The following is a 24,325-nucleotide window of genomic DNA, read 5'->3' as shown; positions in this document are numbered from 1 at the left end:
GAAAGGCTACAGGGCCTCCTGGGATAAAGGCTAGTGGAAGAGATGAACTGCTTAATGCTCACTAATGCCAGGCAAAATGTCTTGGCTTCAAAACAAAACCAGACCTGTAGGATCATTTTGGTTTCCTTTTCAGATTTTTTTCCAGGTTTTTCCTTTAGTCCAAGATTAAAAACCATCTTTATCAGCCCCAGGTAATCATGTGTTTCCAAGGACTAAGACTTCATTGCTAACTCTGCGCTAACTCCTAGTCACCAAATCTATTTTACACCTTTCTCATCATCTGAAAGTCTTGCACAGAGTGCGGGTTTTACAGGAAATCCCACGTGGCTTGCTGGAGAAAGTCTTGCCCAGTCAGGGGATTTGATGAGACCCAACTGGCACTCTGCAGTTCTTGTTTCTATTACCTCATCTTACCCTTACACCACAAATTTCTTGTGGTAGAAAAAGGATCTGTAGAAACCAGAAATGAACTATTTTTAAAGCAAGCTACTAAAGCAGCTATATGAAGGGGGGAATTCTGCTCTTCTTGACTGTTTGATACTAGTGATGGCTTCATATTGGCAAACATCAAAAGCAAACTGTTGGGCTGGCAGGCTGTCTTACCCTGGAAGAATAAGCAAGTTTGAGAGAGGCTGGAGATGGCAGCATGTTTTCTAGTTCATTTTTCCCTTCTGTTGAGCCTCCTTGTGATGGCCTCAGCCACTGTAGAAACCTTTGCTCCATTTATGCAACTGCTTGGTACAAGCTCAGCCTTGGCCACCCAAACCTGAGTATACCTGCCTACCTGTTGGACTTCACAGTTGTCACAATATCTTTGCATTTTCCAGATGCTGAAATCAACAGTGGTTTCTTCAGCAGATGCTCCAGGGTATCTGAGTTCTGAGGGTCCATAGTTTAAATATTTTAAATTAAAATTTAAATTGAAATTAAAATTTTCTTTTCCTATTTCATATTTTTTGTATTTAGTCTTAACAACCCTCTTCTCGTCTGCCTCCATCTTGCTGCCAACCTGTGCTCTGACAAAGATGGCTCCGTTACTACTGCAGTGATTCAGGAGCATTTCAAGTAGAATGCGCAAAGGGTAACAGAGCTCTGCGGCCAAAGATCTGGAGACACTTGTCAGTACCTCTCGAGAACTGCATTCATACGTTACAGGCCCTTTTTGTTAGGGGTTCCTTGGGTGTCATATTTATCTGGCTCTAAACACAGCCATCATCGTGCTGTTCTTAAGCAGCTAGTGGAGAAATCTGGCTCGTAGTGTTCTTGGCTTCGTAATAAATAACCTTGTATATTTAAAGGTTTTGTTTTGCCTTTCCTTAAACTCCAAGCATGTCCAGAGTAGGACCTGTGAGGGAAACAACAGAGTAAAAAAAAAAAGGAAAAACTTAATGAGTTACTGTTATTTTGTTTGCTTTGCTTGTTTGTTTTCTCAGAAGATGGTGTGTTTTTGTGGCTGTTGGCTGATCTATCTATGCTGCCACCATATAGTTAATAAATCTATCCCTTCCTGCTCAGTGCACTTTCCTTTGAGAAGCTCAGAACATTACTAAAATGAGGCCCATTAACTCTGATTCATTACTCTGCTCTTCCAGTTGCTCTTAGCCACCTGTAAGAACCGGAAGAGCTGACAATATGCTGCATAAACAGGATGGAAATGAGGATACCACATTAAAAACATAACTCATTTCAGTCTGACTTTTCCCCTCTTTAGTTCCAAGAGATGACTTGTAGAATCCACTCCCTTGAGATTTTTTTTCCTATTGCTTGCAATTACTTCCTTGTTTAGTATATCACCCCACATCTATACCGCTTCTCTTCATGTGGTCTCACCCTCTGCCAAGGAGAAGGCAATGACACTTCCTCCCCAGTTACTTCTCGACATTAATGAAATGTTTGAAAGTTGTATGAGTCCGAAGAATTAGGGAATGGACACAAAGATCCACACTGTATGTAATTTTAAACTAAATTCCTAGTTCTGGAAAGGATCAGAACGGATGTCTGAAAGTAGGATAGTGACAGTATTTTGGGCGATAGACTAGGATCCAGGAGAAGCAATTTCTAACCTTTCTGACCTCCCTGTCTCTTTCTGGATGGTGTATTTTAAACCAGGTGCCCCAAAGTATGTCAGTGCATGCCTTCACATCAGTGAAGATCTTGATGCTTAAACACAGCAGCAATTTGCCTTTAGTCTGCTCTCTGATTGATCTGCGTCCTCCTTCCTTCCTTCCACCTGTTGCCCGGGTGTTTCAGACAGCTTAGTACGGAGGCAGCTCTACAAAGCCAGGGCTGGCTGTTATCTGTAGCAGAAAAGTGGCTGAAGGCCCAATTGTAACAGGTAGTATTGCAACATAAACCTGGATCCTGCCAGTTAAGATAGCAGATATTCCTGAGTAAAAAATGTTGCTTGTCTAGACTGTGCTGAAGAGCAGGGAGAAGAGTTACCTGTTCCAGTAAGTACCTGCTACTGAGAGACATCAAAGTAGCTCAATGCAGATTATACTTGCTGGACACTGTATAGATCACACAGAAACTACACGTGCAAATATCATCATTATTTCTCTCCAGCTGCTTGTCAAGATATTTTTAACTTGTTAGTGCTTACTTAAAAAGAACAGGCTTTGTTTTCATGTGAAGAAAGCTTCACAGCCCCTTATTTCCTCCTTTTACTGTATACTCGCTTGTAGCGGAAAAAGCATCAGCAAAGGAAACTGTTCTGGGTTGGTTGGTTACACAAAGTCCTTAAGAAGAGACCAGGGAGTTCGGAGTGGGATGTGGCTCTCTATCTGAAATAGACTTTACCTTTTGAAAGACTGAAAAGCTGCTTTACATGGTGGCCCATATCAGTAGCTTAATATGGAACATAAATTAGTAAGGGACAGTCTGTCAGCTTGAGCAAATCTGTGACGAACTCCGGCAAGTCTATTGGAGCTGGTTTATGAAATGCTCTGAAATCAAATGGCAATAGAACAGTAAGTAGGCTGAAGGTGAGACTGTAAGAATTGTAAACTTATCCATGACAGTCATACCATATCTGCACCAACAGTCAAGCTAGACTATTTTCATTTGAGTGTCATCTTCATTTTGCTGGGTTCTTGGAGGATGTAAAACTTACCATTAAGGTTTTATTAACTCATTGAAGATTTCTGCTTTCCTTACACAGATGAAATCATGCAGCAGGAGATACGACCGCTGGTTGCAGTGGATATAATAGAACAGCTTCACAGGCAGTTTGCTATCTTGTCAGGTAAGAATTTTCTAGTAATTACGTTCTGGGATTCTCTTGGAAATGTGCTGGAATGTGTCGTGCTGACTGTCACTCTTCAGCTCTGCACAGCAGTTGCAAAAGCATTTTTATATTGCCAGTGAAAAGGGCCGTTATAATCAGACCCTCACAGTGCATGGAACTGATAAGTGCCAGCTTGCTGTGCTTGTTTTTCTTAAGGCGATTTAATTTTCTGTGTTCTCCACAATGGTAAGAAATTAAATAAAACTTTCAGTACATATATTTCCACAATGTCCAAGCTTGTTGTTTGTGGGAAAAGTTCTGGTTTATCAGGGAGTTATTCATGACCTCCCCCTCTTCCTCATCTGCCTTTGTTTTAGAAATGATTCATTTCTATAGTGTAAGGTTCTAATCTTTTAAAGATTTGATTATACCATATTCTTTTGTTTGCCTGAACTTTGCAATTGCACAAAGTGACGCAGTTCCTGCCCAAAAGAAATAGTTGATACTGAAATATTTGCCAAATTATTTAACATATTTTAACAGAAAAGAAATATTTAACATATTTAACAGAAGAGAAATCCTTGTCTTGGTCCTAGAGTGGCTTCTGCTGTAGACTTTGTGGCCTCTGGCAACATCTTTTGTCTCTTTCTGTCTGTTCTGCAAATAAGGAAACTAAGAATTTTCTTTCCTTCTTCCCTGTAGAGACACAGTGAGGTATCATTAGTTTGCACAAAACACTTAGATGGTCACAGTAAGGTATTCTTGGACAGCCTGTCCCTCCCCTACTTGATGGAGAGGACCATTGGATGTGCAGTGCAGAGAGTACACAGACCTGGCTCTGCAAATGGTCAGCTCAGCAAGCCCAATCCTTGCTGCATCTTTGTCTTTTAAAGTATGCATTCCACCATTGTGTTCAGTGCAGGGTAACGAAGAAATAATAATATAGCATCTATGCTAAGACAATTTTTGTGGAGTAATGTTACAGTGTTCCCTTTTGGCTTGTCAGGAAAAGCTGTGAGCCCCTTCCCATTTGTGCTAGTTGCTTAACTGCAAAAATGACTGAGTGGGAGATGACAATCCCCTAATCTGGGGCCTGTTGTCAAATCTGAAATCTGTTCTCATTTAGGCATAGCATAAATGAAGCAGTTCTCTAATCCCTTTTGTTAGTGCTAACTGACTTTTAAAATGTTCTAAATACAAGGAAGGAAATGGGAAAGACTAATCACTGTTCAACTCCTTTTGAGTACTCAATGACTTTTTTGCTTCAGTCTTCACTGGCAAGAGCAATTTTTTGTCCCTCAGCACAAGGACACGGATGTATTACAACAAGTCCAGAGGAGGTCCATGATGATGGTCAGAGGGCTGGAGCACTTCTCTGCAAACAGGCTGAGAGAGCTGGGGCTGTTCAGCTTGGTGAAGAGAAGGCTTTGGGGAGACCTTATAGTGACCTTTCAGTACCTATAGGGTACCTACAGGAAAGCTGGAGACGGACTCTGCCAGAGTGTGGTGATGAGAGAATGGTTTTAAAATAAAAAAGGGTAGATTTAGATCAGCTAATCATCTGAGGTCAGAGGCAATGCAATCATGATATTTCTGTGCAGTAAAGCAGAAAAGAGTGGAACAATTGAAATCTAAGGCTCTTTGTTTTCTCTGGACATGACTCACTAGAAACACTTTACTATTGCTGTGCTAAAACTTCTCAGAAGAGGATCTGACTGTCTTGTAGTCTCAGGACCACCTCATGGGAATTACGTAGCCAGCTAATAAGTTTAGCATTTGACACGGTCTAGTTATAATGAATTAGACACTGGCAGCCTCCTGCATGTCCTGGTTCTCTAGCTACCCAACTCTCCAAGGCTGTACTGTTCATGCCAAGAATAGGGAAATGCTTCCAAGGCTTTCTTGAACTGCTGTGGTCATGGAAAAGGCTGAAGTGCAATGTGATGAGCTCCTTAATCATGCAGTTTACTTTCGTCATCTCCTTTCTGTGCGCTGATGTCACCTTGCTTAGCTTGTGAGATCTAGCGGGAATGCTGGCTCTTGTGGTTAAATTCTAGTTTTGAAACCACTGTTGCCTCTTTCCTTTCCCTGATGACTGAGCTCCTAATTATGGGATTACAGCTGTGACAACACAGGAGTGCTTTGCACACATACGCAGCTATGTTTGTGTTTCCTGTAGCTCTTAAGAGAACTAGATTACAAGGATAGGTGGTACTGAGAAGCTGCCTATTCTAACATGAACCAATTTTTACTGAAGAATGAAGAGACACTGGTAAAATACTGTTCCTGTCCCACTGATAGACTAATAACCCACTGTACCAACCTGCTTTTGCAACTGCTCACGCCTTCTCTCTTTTTATCTGCACCTTCACAACCTGTTCTTCTCTCAAATTACTCTGTCAAAGAACCCAATCTGCCAGATGCAGCAATAAAAGATCCTGTTACTAAATCATGAATTTATTAGACGAACTGTCACGAAATGTGTTAGCAGAGATTCATTTTCCTTTTGTTCTGCTCTTCCTAAGCCAACGCACTTCAGTGCATTGGAGACTATATCTGAAAATGGTAACTGACTGTGAAGCCAGTTTATTTAATTTCTGAAGCCTGGAGGGCATTTGGCCATCTGCTTCCTGCTTGAACTGAGCCTTTTGGAAAACCTGGCCTGACCCTGCTGAAAGGACAATTTGGAGATTGTGGAAAAACCTAAGCCCAGGAAGTGTGATTCAACTTTAATAAGAAATTCAGCATTCATAGCCCTTAATCAACACGGAGAAACAAAATAAAAGCTATTCCAGAGCATGGAAAAAGCCAAACCTAACCAAGGCAGAGAAACTTCAGCCAAGGTATGACCGAATCCTTCATCTGTCTGACCCACAAGATGAACTGTGCTCAGCTCTGCTATGACTAAGGGAGCTCTCTGCATGTGGGCAGACACCAGCAGTTTGCCTGCACGTCAGCAAAATTTGAAAGAAAACTTTCCAATACTATCTGATGAGTTGGTGTCTGGGGCAGGCGGCAAGGTGTGCACTGTAAAATTGCAGACAAACTTCTGGAACTTCTGCTGGTAGCCTGGTTTTGTTTTCCCAAAGGATTCATCATATTTGCTGATATCTGATATTACTAGATATTATTTTACATGTCTAGCTGCTCGTGTTACAAGAAGAGCTGCTTGATGTGGAATGGGACTTGAATGTAGCACCTCAGCATCTAAACCGTGGCTCTGGTGCTTGGGCAGGAAGCATAGGTGGATTAGAAATGGGGAGTCATTGACTTCCTAGGATCCCAACTGTGTCCAGGAATTTGGCTTGCAGTTGTAAATGCTTGCTGCTTTTACATCAGTCCTACCAGCACGCAGCTCCAGCTGCGTGAGCTCTCAGAATACAGCCCTCACACCTCATTTGTCAATCACACCTTTCACACTGCAAAGCAAAATTAAACTTTCTCTGCTGTGATATCCTATTATCTGTCATGCATATTCCCCTGAATAAGCGTTCCCCTGAAACGCTTCACCTATTTTATGGCAACAGCCAAATTCCAGCCCTGTTTGTAACAGCTAGCTGGGCTGTACTGGCAGCTGAAAGATCTGTCACTGTGTCCTGTGATAAATTAATTTGGCTTAAGAACATGAGAAATATCTGATAGCACCTTGTAGTTGTTCCTGTGTTGTGCCCCTGAGCCCTGGGGAACTGGCACACGTGAGAGTGAGCCAAGGTCCTATTGCCATGCCCTGCACTCCCCAAAGCCGTTTGTGCCATCTCTCCTGCTTTTCTTTCCCTTCCACATTGACTGTGTACTTCTGTCCTGTCACCTGGGCTCTTCCTGTCCCTTTGCCCTTAGGCCACAAGAGAAGAGGAAAAGCTGAGCGAGATGCTGGGGTGGAAAATAAGGAAAGTGCTCTGGAAGAGGAGAGAAGGGATGCTGATTTTTTGAGTGGCAAACCTGGCAGGAGGTCAAGCAGGCTGTAATCTTTTCCACTTCATCCTTGCCTTTTTCCAGGCAGCTCTGCCTCTTGCTTTTCCAACTCCTGCTGATGTTGCCTGCCTCAAGTGGTCTAAGTTGTTGGGTTTCACCCACTTCTGTGTGACCCTGAATGGGAATGAATTAACTGCCGCTTACTGACAACCTACCTCTGATCGCATGTCAAGGCTTACCATCAGCATGCCCTTCCCTAAGCAAAAGTGGGCTGGGAATAGGGACCAGCACGGCCCTTTAATACAATGAATTTGGGCTGGATTTGAGGGAGGATCCTGGCTGTCTGCAGGGTGTGAAAACAGAAAGGAGCTGGACCTCTGGTAGGAAACTGCTGGAGCTGATGGGTGGCATCGTGTTGTGTTTGGAGGCTGGGTGGGGAGCTCAGCTCTGCGTCAGGAGATGGCAGACGAAATCTGGGTGAGTTTCCTGTGCACACAAAGCTCAAGCTAGCTGTGACAGCAGCCTGTGTGTCACTGGGTGAGCAGCAGTGACCTGTGGGCAGCTGCCAGAGGATGGCCTGGCTGCCCTGAGGCAGGGTCAGAAGTGAGCCTGGCGTGAATGCAGCTGGAGGATAGCCCCGAGCCTCCCGTTCCTGCCAGCTGAGCCTCCAACTCTGATGGCTGCTGCTTGCAAGAGCCACTGCTACCAGCTGCTCTTTCCCTGGCCTGGAGCCAGCGTTTGGGGCTGCCAGAAGGTGCTGGAGGTGGCTGAGAGCTCGAAGAGTGCTGCAGGGTGGCATCTAATGGAGCCTGGAGGAGCTGCAAGCTGGCGAGGCAGAGGTCTGTGCATCGCATGGAGACAGCTGCCAGGCCTGGCTATGCTCATGAGCTCTCTCTTTCAGTGTGTCTTTCTTTCTCCTCTAGACTGCACTGAACTCAAGTCCTTATACCTCGCTCCTCCACATGCAGCCCTTTAGCTCAGCTTGTGCCTCTCGTTGCTTTGGCTTTCCATCAAGCAACTTTGCTCCTGGCAGTCCTTGCCCCCCTTATCTTTCTGCACAGACAGCACTGAATAGAGCGGACGTGCCCTGGCTAGCCCTAATGTAACTCTCCTAAGCTTTGTTCCCTGCTCACGTCTCACTTTGCTCAGCACTCCTTTGTAGTCTCCCTCCTCTTCCTTTACTTTCTACTTATAATGTCTTTTTCTTTTTTTAACCTTGTTCTGAAAGTGTTTTTTTTTCTTCTTTTATTTTCTTTTGTCCTTCACTGGAGCTGTTGGAGCACATTCTGTCCTTGTCTGCCTTACTTATAATGAATTATAAAATGTTCTGGTCAGCCAACAGTCCTTTTTTCCCCACTAGTGATGCCCAGGAGCATGGGCTTCAGGCACAATCCCAGCAGGGTCAGTGACTATTCAGAGAGTCTTTGGGGTGAAATTCCTTGCACTTTGACCTAATGTCTGTGGAACTGATTGAAGGCTGTCCCCGTTGGTTTTTAGTTTGTGCCCTCTGCCCTGCCAAGGCATTGAGGAGCCAGTCAAGTATTTTAAGGATCAGAAGACATCTTGTGACAACTCCCTAGAAGGTAAGGGTGATGGTCTGGGGAAAGACATGGGGCTGCAGCCTGTCAGTTCTGCAGAAATTTGCATACTGCAGCAAATTTTGGTTTAGAGTCAGGGAAAAAAAATGGCATTAACATGTAGATGCATGGAACTGCTCTTGTAAAGACAAGAGAGCTTTCTAGACACCCCGGGTATATAAGCAGCTTCCACTCTATACCTTAACATCCATCTTGTTACCTTGCTAAATAGATGGATACGTGGATAACAGATATGGATTGTTTTCCCTTGTAACCCAATTACTGCTTCAGGTTCAGATGTGGACATGAACAACACATTCTAACATTTTCATTATTACTTGCTGCCCAACAGTTTGGGCATTCCTTTTTTTCTCACTGTCATAATATTTAACAATTCTGCTTCACAAATCTACACCAAACTTCACCCTAAAAGTGAGTTTCTTATCTTTATTTGAAATACAAGATTTATGTATTCAAGAGCCTTTTGAGCATTCTTCTGTAGCAGTAAGTTCTACCTCCATCTCAGGCAATGAGGAGGAGCCCAAGAGATGTTAATCCAGCCTTTTAGTCAAATGCTCAGTCTGAAGCTGCTGCTGTGTGTTCTGCTAGGTTTCTTGCCAGGGGTGAAGGGAAGAAGGAAGCTTTCTGTCTGCCTGCATCCATTCCTTGGATGGCTTCTTATAGAGGATTCTGTGACAAAAATACACACCCACGTACTTACAGTGCCTCATCAACCTGCCTTATCTAATTCAGCAAAAAGGGGACAGAGAAGAGGAACACAAGTATGAATGTGGATGTAACAGAAAGAGAAGATAAAAGGGAAACAAAGGACATAAGAAGTGCCATGTGAAACTTGTAGATCAGACAAATCTTGACTATGACTGCAGGTAAACTATCAGGTGCTTAAAGGAGAACATCTAGGGAAATCTTTATCTCGTCCTTCAGAGGCAAATATTGCTGCTTCAACCCAGATTAGTCCAGGTAGCTACATTTCCCACATATAAAGAGCATCTTCACGTTTCTGAAATACATGAATGGGAAAGCATGGTGCCCAGGAATCATGTATTAAATACCTGGTAGTGCCTGCAACGCTGCAAGAAGAGACAGAGCAGCCAAGCATCCCGTTTGTGTTCCTGGCTGTTGCTGCTCACGTCCAGAAGATGTCACTAAGTATCTGTAACAAACCATCCTGACTGGGTGCTGGCCTGGTCTTTAGTTCCTGGTCTCTAGGCTACAGCAAACGGTCTGGGTCAGTGGGAAGTCTGACTAGATTGGCCTGACAGTGCATTGCACATCAGTGCTGCTGGCAGGTAGTGCAGCTGGAGTGCCCCGAGGTCAGTACGTCAGGCACCATTCGCCTTCATCCCAGGCCAACGTGGAGGCCGTGCTCTGTTCATAATTCGAAATCAGTTTGGTGCATTGGGGTAATGAAGCTACAGCGAGTTAGAGTATCAAAAGGGAAGATCATAGAATCATAGAATGGTTTGGGTTGGAAAGGACCTTAAAGATCATCTAGTGCCAACCCCTCTGCCATAGGCAAGAACTTCCACCCGACCAGGTTGCCCAAAGCCCCATCCACCCTGGCGTTGAACACTTTTGGATGATTACAGAGCTCCTTTATGCCATGTATACAGGTTATGTGTGCTTTTCCTTGAGGGATATACCAGTGTTTCCCGTTCAACTGAATATCGACCAGTCTGTCCCAAGGTATAAAATCACCCTCTAATCTATTTACAACCTTTCTTTCACAGGAGGAAGAGGGAAGGATGGAGCACCCATTATTACCTTCCCAGAATTTGCAGGATTCAGTGACATACCCGATGAGGATTTTCTGAACGTGGTCACATATCTAACCAGCATTCCCAGGTGAGCCTAAGTACAAATATCTGTTTATTTCCATCAGACCCTTCCTTCCTCAGTGTCTCACTGCTTTTAGTGGTGCTACCTGGATGTACCAGTGATTCTGTATCCATCCAGCTGGTGTGAAACTTTCCTATGTGCAGAGGGCCCGAGGTACCACTTGCATTATTTGCATGGGAAAGAAGAAGAAAGCTTCACACAGGACAGGTTTTCAGGGCTTTAACTGGATGGGAGAGGTGTGTAGATCTGGAGAGTGACAGTGAAGGGAGCAGATCAAAAGGGAGCTAAGACAGGCTATTTGTGATAACTCTCAGGGGCACTGGATATGACAAGTGGAGAGTTGTATCTGTTTCTAACACTTCCCAAGAAGCATACCAAGCTCTGACTGGACAGACTAGCTTTGCTTGAACAGTTATTAATACCTAATCTTAGTGGAAATGTATTTTGTCAATTTTGTCTTTGTGAGAATCCCTTTCCCTCTGCCCCAAGGGGAAAGTGAAAAAATTGTCATATAAATGTACCATTTATTTCATGATGCCCCACAGACCAGATCTTTCCAGGGCTGGAACTGCATAGGCTATATAGGCAGATGAGGGAAGTCATAAGTGCAGACAGCATGCTCTAAGCTCACCAGAGGTCAGACAGACCAGACTCAAGAAAGCTGGTAAACCTTCTTAGGAATGAGGATCCGTGACCTTGTAATTGGATTGTTTGTGGATGTGTCACACAAGCTGAGGGCAGTGTGTGGGTTGTGTCCTCAGAAACAAGACAAACTAAGAAGATCCATGCAGTCTGGGGCTGGAACAGGCATTTGCCACAGTGCTATTGATGTCAGCGGCTCAGTGAGAATACATAGCAGCCTTCCTGTTATGAGTTGCACATTATAGATTATCAAATGCGCTTTGCATGTTATCAGGAAAGCTGTTATCAGGAAGATTGTAACTTTGTAAACCGTATATCATCTTGTGCTTTTTGCTTCTAACGTCATTTAAAGTCAGTAGAAAGACTCCTCTTTGTCTTCTGTGATAGCTGAACTGTGTCCCCTGGTCTCTGCCCATAGATAAACATTTGGCGAATTGCACTTCCATACTTTGATTTTTCTGTCTTCTCCTTGAGGTCTAAGCAGCAGCCTGAGGTATTTATTGATACCAAATAAAACCATAGTATCTAAGCATCGTCTGTTGCTGCATTGTAAAAAGAGGGGGAACTGGGTTCTTGGATGTCTGAAAAGAAAATTAGCAACAAAGTAAAAGGCTGATGCAGTTGGTTAGGCTGTGGGAAGTGTAGGATCCTGGTCTGTGTACGCTATAGACTAGCCTTACCTCTGAGAAATGTTACAGTACAGTTATTTTTGTACTGTTTTTAAGAAACTGTTTTAAGGAATGAAAAATAAGAGAGAGATTGCTCTCGTGGAACAGCTACTAGCAAATCACTGAAGCAGGGTGGGAAAGAGAGGTGAGTGCCTTGTTGACAGGGTTCTGGCAAGCACGTTGTGCTTTCTGGTGCTTTGTTTACTGGGAGATTGCTCTACAGCTAGGATGTTTCCCTTGCTGTTTGCCTGCAGCTGTGTAAGTGGAGTGAAACAAACTCACTTCCACTGCTCTGAGGAAATAGGCTAAGGCATGGCTGCTGAATTACTTTTTGTTTATCCAAAAAGAGCTTAATATTTTTTCAGTCCCCTGATCCTGTCTCTGGACCATGGCTGTTTGTGCTAGTTAGAAGCACAGCAGGGATTTATTATTTCCTGTGGTCTCATGTATAAAGGTGCTTAGAGGATAACGAGGGGAAAACGTGCCTCCTTCAAGTTTAGGTAAGAAGTTTTCCAGCTCCACCTACATGTATTCCCCATATAGAGTTGCCAAAGCAAGCTGAGAGAAACCACACACTGTGAGTTTAACGGCTTCATTGTTTCCCTCTGCTCTGTAGGGCCTTTGTTCTGCAAGGAGAAACTCTTCTGTATTTCTTCACTAGCTTCAGGACTGGGAGGATGACCAGCTTCAGGGTTAATAAAACAGCAATAATAGTTGAGAAAAACGCAAAGCTAGTTTGGCGATTCTTTGTATTTGGTATGCTGGTGGGTGATTTAAGGTAATGTTGGAGAGCTAGTACATTACATTGTCAACATGATGGGCAGAAAGATTTTATGATTCTTCAGCCTCCTCCTGAGGAACACCAGAGCAATGAGTGACGAATTAAATCTCAGAGCTTAGGAAGTCATGACAGCTCTGATATGCCAGTTTTACAGAAGATGAGGTACGTGTAAGTAGTATCTTCCGCTATAGACAAGTTCGCCAAAGCTTGTATTGAGGAAATTGTTCAGCTTGATTTAAACAACCTGTTCAAGGCCAGTGACAGGCTGGAATTTGAACCTACATTTACTGCATACCAGCACGTTGGTTTGACTCTGTTTCAATCATAGATCTCGCCATCAAGATATGAGTTATCCAAGGATTTTTCTAGACTTTGTTGCAGTGCTTTTAGAGAGATTGACTCTGCACTTCTTGAATTGCTATGAAACTCGCCAACCTTTGTGTAGAAGCTGAGGGACAAAGGTATTAATTTAGAAGGAGAAGAACCTGAGCGACAAGCTTTGGTTGTGATTTATGACATAATTATATGAAGTAAAATCTTTGTTTGCATAAGTAGTGCATCTGTTTGGGTGCAGCAGATCTTTGTTAATCTGCAGTTGGTTGATCCTTGCAAAAAGAGTGTATCCTTCCTACATCTCAGCAAGCAGTAAAGGGACTGCGTTTGTTATTTTTTTCAGTACTACTGTACAGTGTGTACTATGATAGCTTTCCAGTTATTTGCTGCTAGTAGTTCACATTTTATTTTATTTTCTAGGAGAATGTCTAAGTATCAAAGAGACTAAGAGAAGAGAATAATCTCCAACTCTTGTGGAGTTACAAGGGATATTGCCATGAATCTGGTAACATGAAGTATCATTTGAAAAGCAGTTCACCCAGTTTAGCATAGAAAATACTTCTTTGCTCATAGCTCAGTGAACCAGACAAATCAGTATCATTTTTTCAGACAATTATAGAGAGAACATCTGTTGTTTGTAGTGTTTGTTTCTGTGTATCCTGCAGAATAAAGTTTGTGCTTGTTGTGCAGAGGTCTGTGATTGCAGATGACATCATTCAGCAAGTTAGTAACTTTCTAAGTCCCTCTGGAACAACTGGTCTTCTCTGCCCATATGACAAAACATTGAAAACACAGAGGTAGATAACAAGTGGTGTTATTTAGATGCACAAGCATTATCTCATCTTTGAAGTTACCAAGCAAATGTGCTTTATCAGCTGTGGTGTAATGCAGTATTGTGGGGTGAGCTCTAAGCAATCCCTGCACTTCTGTGTTTTAAAACATAAACTACTTTCCAAGGCAGAAGTTCAGCCCAGTAAGACTTCCATAATCTGCTTAATTTTCCATCTGCTTCAACATGTGGTCATGAGTGTCCCACAAAAGGGACCTACATACATAGACATGCGCAAATGTTAGTTAGCATTGTATTTGCAAATGCATTCCTCTGTGTGTGCATGCTTACAATAGATACCTGCAGAAAGCCCTTTTTTGCTCACTGTATTCCATAGCCAGAATTGCCTTCTCTTTCAGCTGACATGGATGAACTACTTTGGTGAACAGGTGCCCTTCTCTTCTTCCTAAAAGGTCAACAAATTCAGAGTCTCCTGGCCTCCTCAAATCAGTGTTCAAGGGCTAACCTGAATTCAGAGCTGAGGATGGAGCTCTGACTGCACACATTTCATTCAGGGAGAGGGAATTTGCCTGCTAGCCATGTCTAGGCAAGAATTAGATTTGGAGGCAAGCTTGATGTTTATCTGCTGTGCACGATTCTCTTCAAATCTCTCTGTTCAGAGAACTGGAGAAATCCCTGTGCACATCCATAACAAGGGTAGAGATATTACAGTACTGATAAAACACTGATTGTGTGCTTGTTTTTAAATGAACTCCCTTTCTCTGGACACACACATGCGAGCGGGGCTTCTCAGCTGAACGTCTGCTTGCACTGATGCAGTCATTTTGGCCTGGCCTCTTCTCATGGCTGTTTGCCTGCGCACGTCCTGTAGTGCCAAATGACATTCAGACCTCGGAATGGCCTTTCCTTTTGGTATGCTGACTGAAACAAGGTCACTTACTGACACTCTCTCTGTTTCCCTGGCTAAATTTAGGTCTTAAATCAGCCTTGTCTAGTCATAAAAAAAAAAAAAAAAAAAAAAGAGAGAGAGAGAGGAGAGAGATACCATTGGCTTAGCTCAGTGAAAACAGTTGATACCATCCTGAACATCAAGATGAAATGTGCGGAATAACGTTACAGAAGCTCAGGTCTAGCTTTGTGCCAGGGTTGCAGGCCCATTTTCTGTTGTCCAAAAGTAGCTCTCATGTTAAGATCCAATTTGTGTTGCATCCACTAGCCCATAGCAGTCAAGATTTATGAAGACATATCTGTGAATGGTGTCTGTACTGCTTGCCTTTGCCTAGTCTGCCGCATGATTCTGAGTGATGTGCCCGTTCCCTCACATTTTCTTTAGAGATCTGCTTGGCTGCATTGCTTTTTAGCAACATGTGGTTTTCTCACCTTCTCTTTCTGCTCTTCCTCCTTCAGATTGCATTATTTTAAAAGTTTTTTATTCTCCATTTTTTCACGTGTTTCATCTCAGACAGTGCACTAAGTTCAGTGTTGGAGGTAGTACATACTGTAATAGCTACCAGAATTGTTTGCTTCGTGGCCCGGTTCTCATTTTACCTAAACAAATCTCTCAAATCTCATGCCTTGGCCTGCTCTTCATACTCATGCTCAGCTAGGGTTGTACCTGCACTGTTTGTGTAATATCTTTTGTGCATTCTGACCCGTGCCTTCCCCCTGAGCCCCGTGGGCCAAGCCCAGCTGGTTGGCAGGCTTGGTCTTTGCCAACCAGGGTTATTCTGCTTGGTCTCCTGTGGGAGAGAAGTGTGGGCTGGGCTGCACACTAAGTGGAGTTCTGCTCTCCTTTGCTCTTTTCTCCATTTCAATCCAAGTATAACTCCAGTGTATCAGTATCCATTTCCACTTTCCCTTTCCCAGTCTGTCTCTTTAACTGGCCTGCGATGCCGTGTGATTTGCGGTGGCAACTGATGAGCAATATTTCTATTCCCATATGTGCATTATTCCCAGCCCTCCCCCATGACTGTTCTCACCAAGCCCAATTTCATGAGAAAATTCCTTTGCTGCTTCTCTCTTGTATTTTCTTGTCTGAATCTATATTTCATAAGCCCTCATTCCTATTATCCATGAATTTATTTTTTGTTACTGCATCTGATGCCTGGATGCATTTGTGCTGTTACAACCCCCTGTGGCAGAAGAACATTTGAAAAAAATTAAGCGCTAGATCATGCAGATATACTGGAGAAAACAGGGAAAGTCCTTCATTTAAGCGATTTCTTCTCTGCATGTCTGAGGAACTTTTAAAGACGGGACTTAAGAGTTAGTTCTGAAGCACAGAGGCAAGTTTTGCTTGGCACAACCACTTTTGTGTTTGTTTAAACCACGGTTGTACTTGTTGCCTTTGGCAGATGCCATCATGTCAGTTACTTCCTTTGCAGCTTGCTTACCAAGGTGTGATTGTAAGGGTCTGACTCTGGATTCCTTTAGGCCTCCAGTCTTCCGTGTGCGCTCCTTTTAGAAAGCTTTTAGCCAGTCTCTCAGGCAGATGGGCAAAACAGGGCAATTTCTATGTGCAGGCAGCTTGTGTGAATGTGGTGCTTATGGATAGAATTACTTGTGGTTTAGCTACATCATAAATTTTACAAAGAACAGCTTTTTCTCATATTTATTAATTTGATATTAGGCGAATAATATTTTTCTTTAGACTAACGTCAGCATTTTGTTAACTTCAGCTAAACATGTCTACTCTGTTGGTCATTTTATTATAAATTGCTGGTTTTAATGGAGTTGCATCAGATTCCAACTTGATTTGTGTATCCAGTTATTGTGTGAGTGATATTCAGAAGCTGAAAATTGATTCTGAGTCTGAGCTATGAAGACCTAACTGGATGTTGATTGCAATAATACATTCTCTGTTTCCTTAGAGCAGAGGTCGTATTTTGGTGAGCCATGTGATTCATTCAAAATCGCCCTCTTACATTGCCATTTCCCTCCTGCTTTAACATGGTTCACAAAAATTGGCATGGCTGTCAAAACTGTATCAAGCCTAGTAAAGAGCCAGCTTTTTCCAAGGTTATCTAAACCTGTAGCTGTTGAAAACAGAATTACATCAACTTAATTCCCCACAAGTCTCTCTATTTAACTTTGTTCTAAATAACAGAACAGATAGAATAATACACTCCACGTAACATGAATTTTGAACCATAACATTGTTCTCTTGGAATAACTGATCACGATTCGCATTTTTAGAATTTGGCTCTGGTTAACCAGATAGTTAGATCAGTATCAGTATTCCTTATAAGAGCAAAGAAACTGATGTGGGGTATGCATCTTGTGATTAGCCATTTCTGCGGGCGTTTCATGAACTGCTGGTGGAAGAACTAAACTAAAGAGTTTGTGCCTCAACAGGAGGCCAGGGAGTGTGCTGGGACTGTTCTGGGGAGATCTGGATTGTGACAAATGTCAGTGTTACTGGTATCAAATATTTGAAAACTTTTTTTTATAGATTAGTACTGGTGGATAGGTTGTATGAGAGTTTTCAAGTATTTGTGAGTATGATCCTGTCTTTAACAAGCCAAATTTCTGTGGACTCGATGGTCAGACAGCAGGCAGTGTTGACTGACTGGTCTTCTGTTCTCTAGGCCATGGAGCTGGGTGTTTCTATCTGACAGCTTCTCCATGGCTTCTCTGCCTTTTGGGGTGTTCATGTTCAGTAAAGGGAGAAACCGGGGCTGTTGTTGCTAGCACAGGGATCAGCAGAGCACCATGACCAGGGGGATGCAGCCCCGATGCTGAGGATCGGGGATTCGCACCACCCCAGCCTTTTGCCTGGTGTGGGATGATATCCCAGCAGGTATTAAATGGGAATAAGGAACCAAAAAACCTTTTTCCCATTTCTTCTGTCTCCCTTAAATTTAAATTCACCTGTCTTTCTTAAATGCATTTGCACCCTACAATCTCTAGCATTTGATTTCTTTATAGAATCATAGAATTGTTTAGGCTGGAAAAGACCTCTGAGATCATCTGGTCCAACCTTTAACCTAGCACTGCCAAGCCCACCATCAAACCATGCCACTGAGCTTTACATCTACATGTTTTTTGAAGACCTCCAGGGACAGTGACTCAACTATTTCCCGGACAGCCTGTAACAGTACCTCACAACCCTTTCAGTGGTTTTCATTTAAGTTACTTTCTATAGTTACCTAAATGTTTTTTGGCAAATCATTAAACAAAAGAATATTTTTTGCACATGTATTACATGAGCAAAGGGGGAAAATGACATATTGCTTTGTGCTCCTTTTGAATTCCCAAACTCTGGGCAAGTTTACCCCAACTTTTGCTGTTTTCACCTGAGGCTTTCAATCCTCTTGCTTTAAAGAGTTAGCTAAACATTTGAGAATTCCTGGCACCCTATTTATGATGCAGCAACATCCATTGTCAAGGCAGGAGAGGAAGCCTGTCCGCAGAGGTGCTACATGGTATTCTGGGTGCTGAAGGTGAGTTGCCCGGGCCTTTCATGCTCACTAGACCTCCAAAGAAATTTTTGGTCTCAGTCAGCAGATGCAGTTTAATTAAAAAAAAAGCAATGCAAATTTGTGGGTAGTTTAAGAAACCCACAGATTTAGATTTTTGTTACTACTTTCTCACACCCTTTCTGTAACAATCTGCAATACACAATTTTTTTCGTGCCTTCCTCTGAATCTTTTTTCCAAAAATCTTCAGAAAATATATAGCATACTGGATTTATTTATTTATTTATTTATTATGTATGAAGGCTGAAGGGGGTGTCTAATAACTTGAATTAATTTGGAGAAAAAGCAAGGTCTGACATTTTTGCCTTCAGTATAGCACAATGTAATTTGTGATCCTGAATTATTTGTATCACCTAGATTTGGCAGCAAAGTAGCATAGCAGCTGAGAGATTCAGCAAATAAAATATTCATGTTTTGTGTAAGCTGGTAGCCTTATGCTAGGACAAGAAAAAATCCTGGCTTTTGTATTAAAGTGAATTTCTGCCAAATATTCATTCTTTCCACTGTACATTGCACTTTTGTAATGGGCTTGGAGGGTGATCCGATGGAGGCTGAGTTTTGCTGCTGTACACTTCGTTGGAATGGGAGTATCTTCATGTAACCCAACAGATTTATTTAATCTGTTTTGCAGTCTGGAGGCTGCCAGCATCGGGTTCATCATCATCATAGACAGACGACGGGACAAATGGAGTGCAGTCAAGGCATCCCTGACACGGATAGCAGTAAGTACATGCTTTTGTTATTTACCTTCTAGAAAGCAAAATTATCTGATGTGCCTTTTACACAGGATACAGTCTCATGTACTCATTTTTAGTTTCTATTTTTTGGCTATGGATACAGATTCTATCCTGTCCCGAAACTCATGAGTTTCTCATGAGAGAAAGGAAGCTGCAGTAACAGAAAACACAGCCTTGTTTACTGCTGAATTTAGGACAAATTCCTCATGTGCTGGTTGACTGCAGTATGAATTCTAGTAATATGAAGTTGTTTCCAGAAGAGTCTAACAGAGGATCCTTTCTGTGCATTGTGAGGGGTGACTACATGGCCTGTCTGTGAACTAAACAGATCCCAGTGGATTTGTGTTTGTGTGGTAGTAAGTGATCTCAGAAACTATTAATAGCTCGTTGTATCTCATTTGTGAAAGTGGGAGTTCAGGCACTTTTTCTGAAAAAAATACTAATACTAATAATAATACTAATAAAAGCAGCTGTTTTTATACATCTTTTAAGTGGAACATGTGCTGTGTGAGGAGCAAGTGCTTAGAGGTTTAGGATGAAGGGACAACCAAGGTTACTTTAAATTACTTCAAGAGTTTTAGATAATTGTTTTTCATTCTTAGTTCTCTTTAGCTGCCGTCTTCTTGTTCTTCTTCTTTTAACGCTGATGAGCACAGAGGAGAGGAGTGTGTGAGAGGTGTAGGCTAGGTGTTGCAGACAGGACTATGACTGCTGAATGTGTTGAGTGCCTGCACGTAGGAAAAACAAATGAGATTAAAAAGATTAAAACCTTTCCAGAGTGAGAAGGCAGGTCAGTCTGGGAAATTCTTTTGTGCCACCTGCTTCTTTCACCAAGTCCAACATGGGTAGCCAGTTTTGTAGGTTAAAAAAAAAAAAAAAGGGTGGGGGGGTTATAGGGAGACCTAAGGTGTGTTAGTGCAAAGGAGGCTTGCTGTGTTTCAGACCTGAGAGGAGGAAGGGTGAAGGTACTAGTGCAGAAACTTCAGAGGTCTGTGCTAAATCCCTTCCAGAAAGCAATATATGGCTGGGCAGTAAAATCCACAGTATTTCCATTGGCTTTGGATACTGACATTGGAGTTGTGCAGAATGGACAGCTGATATCATTAGCAGCTGGACTGGCCAAGTTTCAATGTCCTCCCTGGTTTACCCCCTTTAGGAAACACTTGGCTGAAAATTGCCTTGGCTTCCCTACAAGGCAGAGTTTTGCCTTCTAATAATTTTATGGTTTTTGCAGGGAGCATTTCCAGGAAACCTGCAGCTGGTGTTTGTCCTGCGGCCCTCCCGCTTTATCCAAAGGACAATCGCTGACATTGGCATTAAACTCTATCGAGATGACTTTAAAATGAAGGTACCGGTAAGCATACATTTTTTTTGTCCATGTGTTCTTATCTGCATGCCTGCAGTGCCTTAGGTGTCTGCATCTTCTCATGACCCAATAATTAAAATTTGATTACAAGTGGCAACTGGGGCTGTGATTTGGTCTGTGTGGTGTATACAAGGTCAACAAAACCTAAACAGAAAACAGAATGAGATCAAACAAGCTTTGAGAGGCACGTAGGCACATTTACAACTGACTCCATTGTCTGGATCAGATAAGTTATTTTTTATTTCATTCCAGTGATAGATATATTCAGGGAAAAAGCAGAACCTATTTGTATGTGTAACAATGGTTTGTTTAAATTGTGTTTGTGGGATTATCTACTATCAATTGCAGGAATGCCAAAGAGTTAATTCCTGGTGAATGCCTCACAGGATTTTAATGGACATGTTCCCATGTGAAGGATCAGTCCAGCTACAGAATGTAACTCAGGTTAAGCAGTGACATCTTAACTCGGTGGAGCTGTTCCCCCGATGTAGGCAGAGGTAGATCTCGCTCCAGTGACAAGAGTACACTAGTGGTGAGCACTAAAGAGAAGTGAAAGGCTAGGGCTACTTCTGCGCTATGGACTGCTGACAATCTCGTAGTGCCCTGTTAAGAGCCTACATGGCGTTGCTTATTTTTAATGCTTTTCATGCTCTCCACCCCTTCAAGATTCAAAGCATGCTTTTTACTGCTTTTTCTATATACTTGGCATACGTTCAGGTTGATGAGAATGTGATCTGAAGAAGGTTACCAATCCTGAAAGAGTTTTACATTATACTATGATAGCTCTTTTTGGAATTGTTCCCAGCTGCACGCTTGCCTGTGGTTTCAAAGTGTTTTATAAATAAACATGAATGATGATTATTGCTGGTATTTCGTCCTGGAACTGACTCACGCTGTGTTCCACAATGACTTTACTGGAGTGATTTCATATGATTGTTTGGGATTTTGCTTGTGGTTTTAAATCGTTTTGCAAAAGACCCATGATTCCGCTCCAACAATTTCTACCTTTGTCAGTACCTAGGTTTGAAGTTCATGCACTTCCTGCTTCTGCTGTAGTAGGACACAGCAGACTGTTTATTACAGTGCGTACAGAAAAGAAGCCATGAACATTCGCTTTGTTACTGTGGGTTAATTTTTCACACTGACTGTAGTTTGGCAGGGGTGGCATTTTGGTGATTAATATGCAAAATTGATGTTAAAATATGTGTTTGATTACAAAACAAAATCTTTTCATTTTATATCACTTTAAAATTGGATGTTCCTGTACTTAGTAAGCCAGAATGTGTTACCATAGCAACTGTTGTACCAGAAACTGCAGCCTACAAAAGGAGAACATCAAGAAATAGCATTTTCTAGCAATTCAGCATCTTCTCTACTTTTAGCAATTTATTGCATGACAGAGTGGCATTTCAAATCCAATTTTAAACTATCACTGTTGGAAGAGGAGTTAATTGTAGGCAGGGATCAGGCACTGCATTAAGTATTAAATATTAGCATACCTTTCCTACAGGTAGAAAAATCAAGATGAGTTTAGTCGAGGGTCTTTTTGGACATTCAAAATTTGAGCCATCTTTGGTATGTCCACATAGCTTTTAGAGACCAGTCCTAGAAAAACTAAGAGCATGATGTGCTTTATGCCTCCTTCCCACATACCTGCAGATAGTCTTATATATATGCTGCCTACATCTGCCTGATGCTGTAATAAATTGCTTAGTGCTGTGCTAGGGGTCTCCTAAGTTCTCTGGGGTCTGCCATGATCTCTGTAGGGGCCTCTTGGCTGAGTTTGCAGCCCATCCTAAAAATAAGTAAATAAATCTGGGCATATATAGCTCAATTTCAGAGCAGATGAAGTTACTGAGAGTGGCCGTATCTATTTGGCACCCTTGAAAAGGCTTGAACAGGAGCATTAAAAAGTAGCTTCAAGAACATGATGTGCATTTGTTAAGGAGTTTATCTGAGCTATCAGACTGCAAATATGTTCAATAAAGTAGATATTCTGGGTGAAATCACCACTGGATTGAGCAGCTGCCTGGGGAGCAGCTCTGCTGCAGGACCTGGGGACTTGGTAGACAGCGAGTCGTACGTGAGGCAGTAGTGTGCGATGGCAGCAACACAAGCTATCAGCATCCTTTATTTACAATATCAGCATTAGCAGGAGCATAGCCAGTAGATAGAGACCAATGATTGTCCCCCTTTAGTTGGTTCTCATTATCTTGCATCTGCATCTAGTTTTGGTAACAAGAAAGTTGCTAATCTGGAGTGAGCTCAGTGAAGGGCCATCAAGCAGGCCAGGGCCTGGAGCATCTCCTCTGTAAGAAGATAATAAAAGAGCTGGGATTGTATAGTTTGGAAAAGGAAAGGCTTGGTGAGGGTTAATATAGTGTGATTGCAGCTTTCCAATCTCTCTAAGCAGGTTACTGAGAGCATCCAGGTGGTGTATGACTGGAGGACAAGAGAGAGCTGACAAAGCGAACAAAGGCAGTACTAACTTGATATAAGAAACATCATTTTCACCATGGGGATAATCAGGCAGTTGAACAGACTGCCCAAAGAGACTGCACAGTCTCAGTCTTTGGAGGTTTTTAAGACCCAGCTGGATAAAGTCCTGAGCAACATGGTTTGATCTCATATCTGACCTAGCTTTGAAAAGAAGTTATTCTAGAGACAACCTGAATTATTCTAGGATGATTCTGTAAAAAAAAAAAAAAAAAAAAAAAAAAAAAAGATCAACCAAAAGCCTGTCCAGGCTTGTTTCAAGGCTTTTCTTAGAGCCCTTATTCAACCTGTAATATATGCCCTCCACACAGCTGGGCTCATCTCCCTGTCTACAGCATACTTAACATGCTCCATTGGAATTAATGTGTGCTAACAGGCATAGCCAGTTGTCCTTTCTTCAAACTGCAGGACAAAATAATATATTTAACACATTAAAGTCAAAGGCTTAAAATTTCTAGTTGTTTGTTCTCAACGTCCTGTTTTTCTGGTGCTGAAGTCATGGTGTATTTTCTAGCTGGTAGAACAACAGGACCTAATTAAGTATGTTATTTGTGTAACCACTTGTGGTGCAAGATCTACAGTGGTAGCCGAAAGGTAATACTGCTTACCAGAAGATGCTTTTGCTTTCATTAAGCAGGTTGAGTGGTAGGGAGACTGTTTAGAGTAAGAAAATGGATCCTAAGAACAATGATTGAAAGGGCTCGTTATTTCTCTCAGTCCGCTGTGTTTGGATTTGTTTCAGATCATCATGTTAAATTCCGTCTCTGATCTGCACGGCTATATTGACAAAAGTCAGCTGACCCGGGAGCTGGGAGGAACCCTGGAGTATGGCCACAGTCAGTGGATACATCACCGAACCGTGAGTTTTGGTGTTGTTCTTACACGTCTACCCCCACAAATGTCCAGGTGACAAATGTACAGCAACCATTAGGTAGGAACTCTTCAGCTGCATTTCAGCCTACACATTTTACTAGGGATTTGTGGAAAGAGGGATTCCATGACTCAAACAGAGAAGGGTAAGTTCCCCTAAAGCTTGTAGCAAAAGTAGTAGTTGACCTGGACTAGGATCTACGGTGTCATAACATTATTATTCAGCAAGGCCCTTGGGCACATTCTTATCTTTTGGGTAACTGATGGATTCAGAGGCCTGCAGCTCATGGTCAAAATGGCACATATGCTGTAACAGTGTTCTGAATGAAAGGTCAGGATTCTCACTTTAATGAGCAATTATATCCATGTTTTTAAGAGAAGAAAACACTCAAGACATTTGATTTTATTTCCCTTTGTTTTCATTTCTGTGCTATGTAAACATTTGTTCCAGATGTCTCTTATTTTGAGTAACTTGAGAATAATTAATAATTGTAGGAAAGCAGAAAGACTATTTATTGTGTTGCCTTTAGGAAACTTGTTACAGGTTTGATTATTTGTTCCATTTTGGGTTGGTTAATGTATCTCAGTG

At 42.2% G+C, this 24,325-nt stretch overlaps 1 protein-coding gene across 9 annotated transcripts in view; it reads left to right on the top strand.

The window, feature by feature from the left end:
* MCF2L2 (MCF.2 cell line derived transforming sequence-like 2) overlaps nucleotides 1-24,325 on the top strand; it is a 158,769-nt gene that overhangs the window by 33,237 nt on the left and 101,207 nt on the right. For 8 of the 9 annotated variants that reach the window (XM_068691806.1, XM_068691811.1, XM_068691808.1 and 5 more), the window contains 5 exons: nucleotides 3,161-3,244; nucleotides 10,467-10,581; nucleotides 18,899-18,989; nucleotides 20,239-20,358; nucleotides 23,609-23,725. In XM_068691806.1, coding sequence (XP_068547907.1) covers nucleotides 3,161-3,244; nucleotides 10,467-10,581; nucleotides 18,899-18,989; nucleotides 20,239-20,358; nucleotides 23,609-23,725 — 527 coding nt within the window. Of the gene's footprint in view, nucleotides 1-2,740; nucleotides 2,970-3,160; nucleotides 3,245-10,466; nucleotides 10,582-18,898; nucleotides 18,990-20,238; nucleotides 20,359-23,608; nucleotides 23,726-24,325 lie in introns of those variants that run through there. The other variant, XM_068691809.1, reaches the window with a different exon arrangement.

This window comes from Anas acuta, chromosome 9, assembly GCF_963932015.1.
Source record: "Anas acuta chromosome 9, bAnaAcu1.1, whole genome shotgun sequence".
Taxonomy (NCBI): Eukaryota; Metazoa; Chordata; class Aves; order Anseriformes; family Anatidae; genus Anas; species Anas acuta.
The sequence above is the reverse complement of the archived record's forward strand: the minus strand, read 5'-3'. Positions and strand labels throughout refer to the sequence as shown.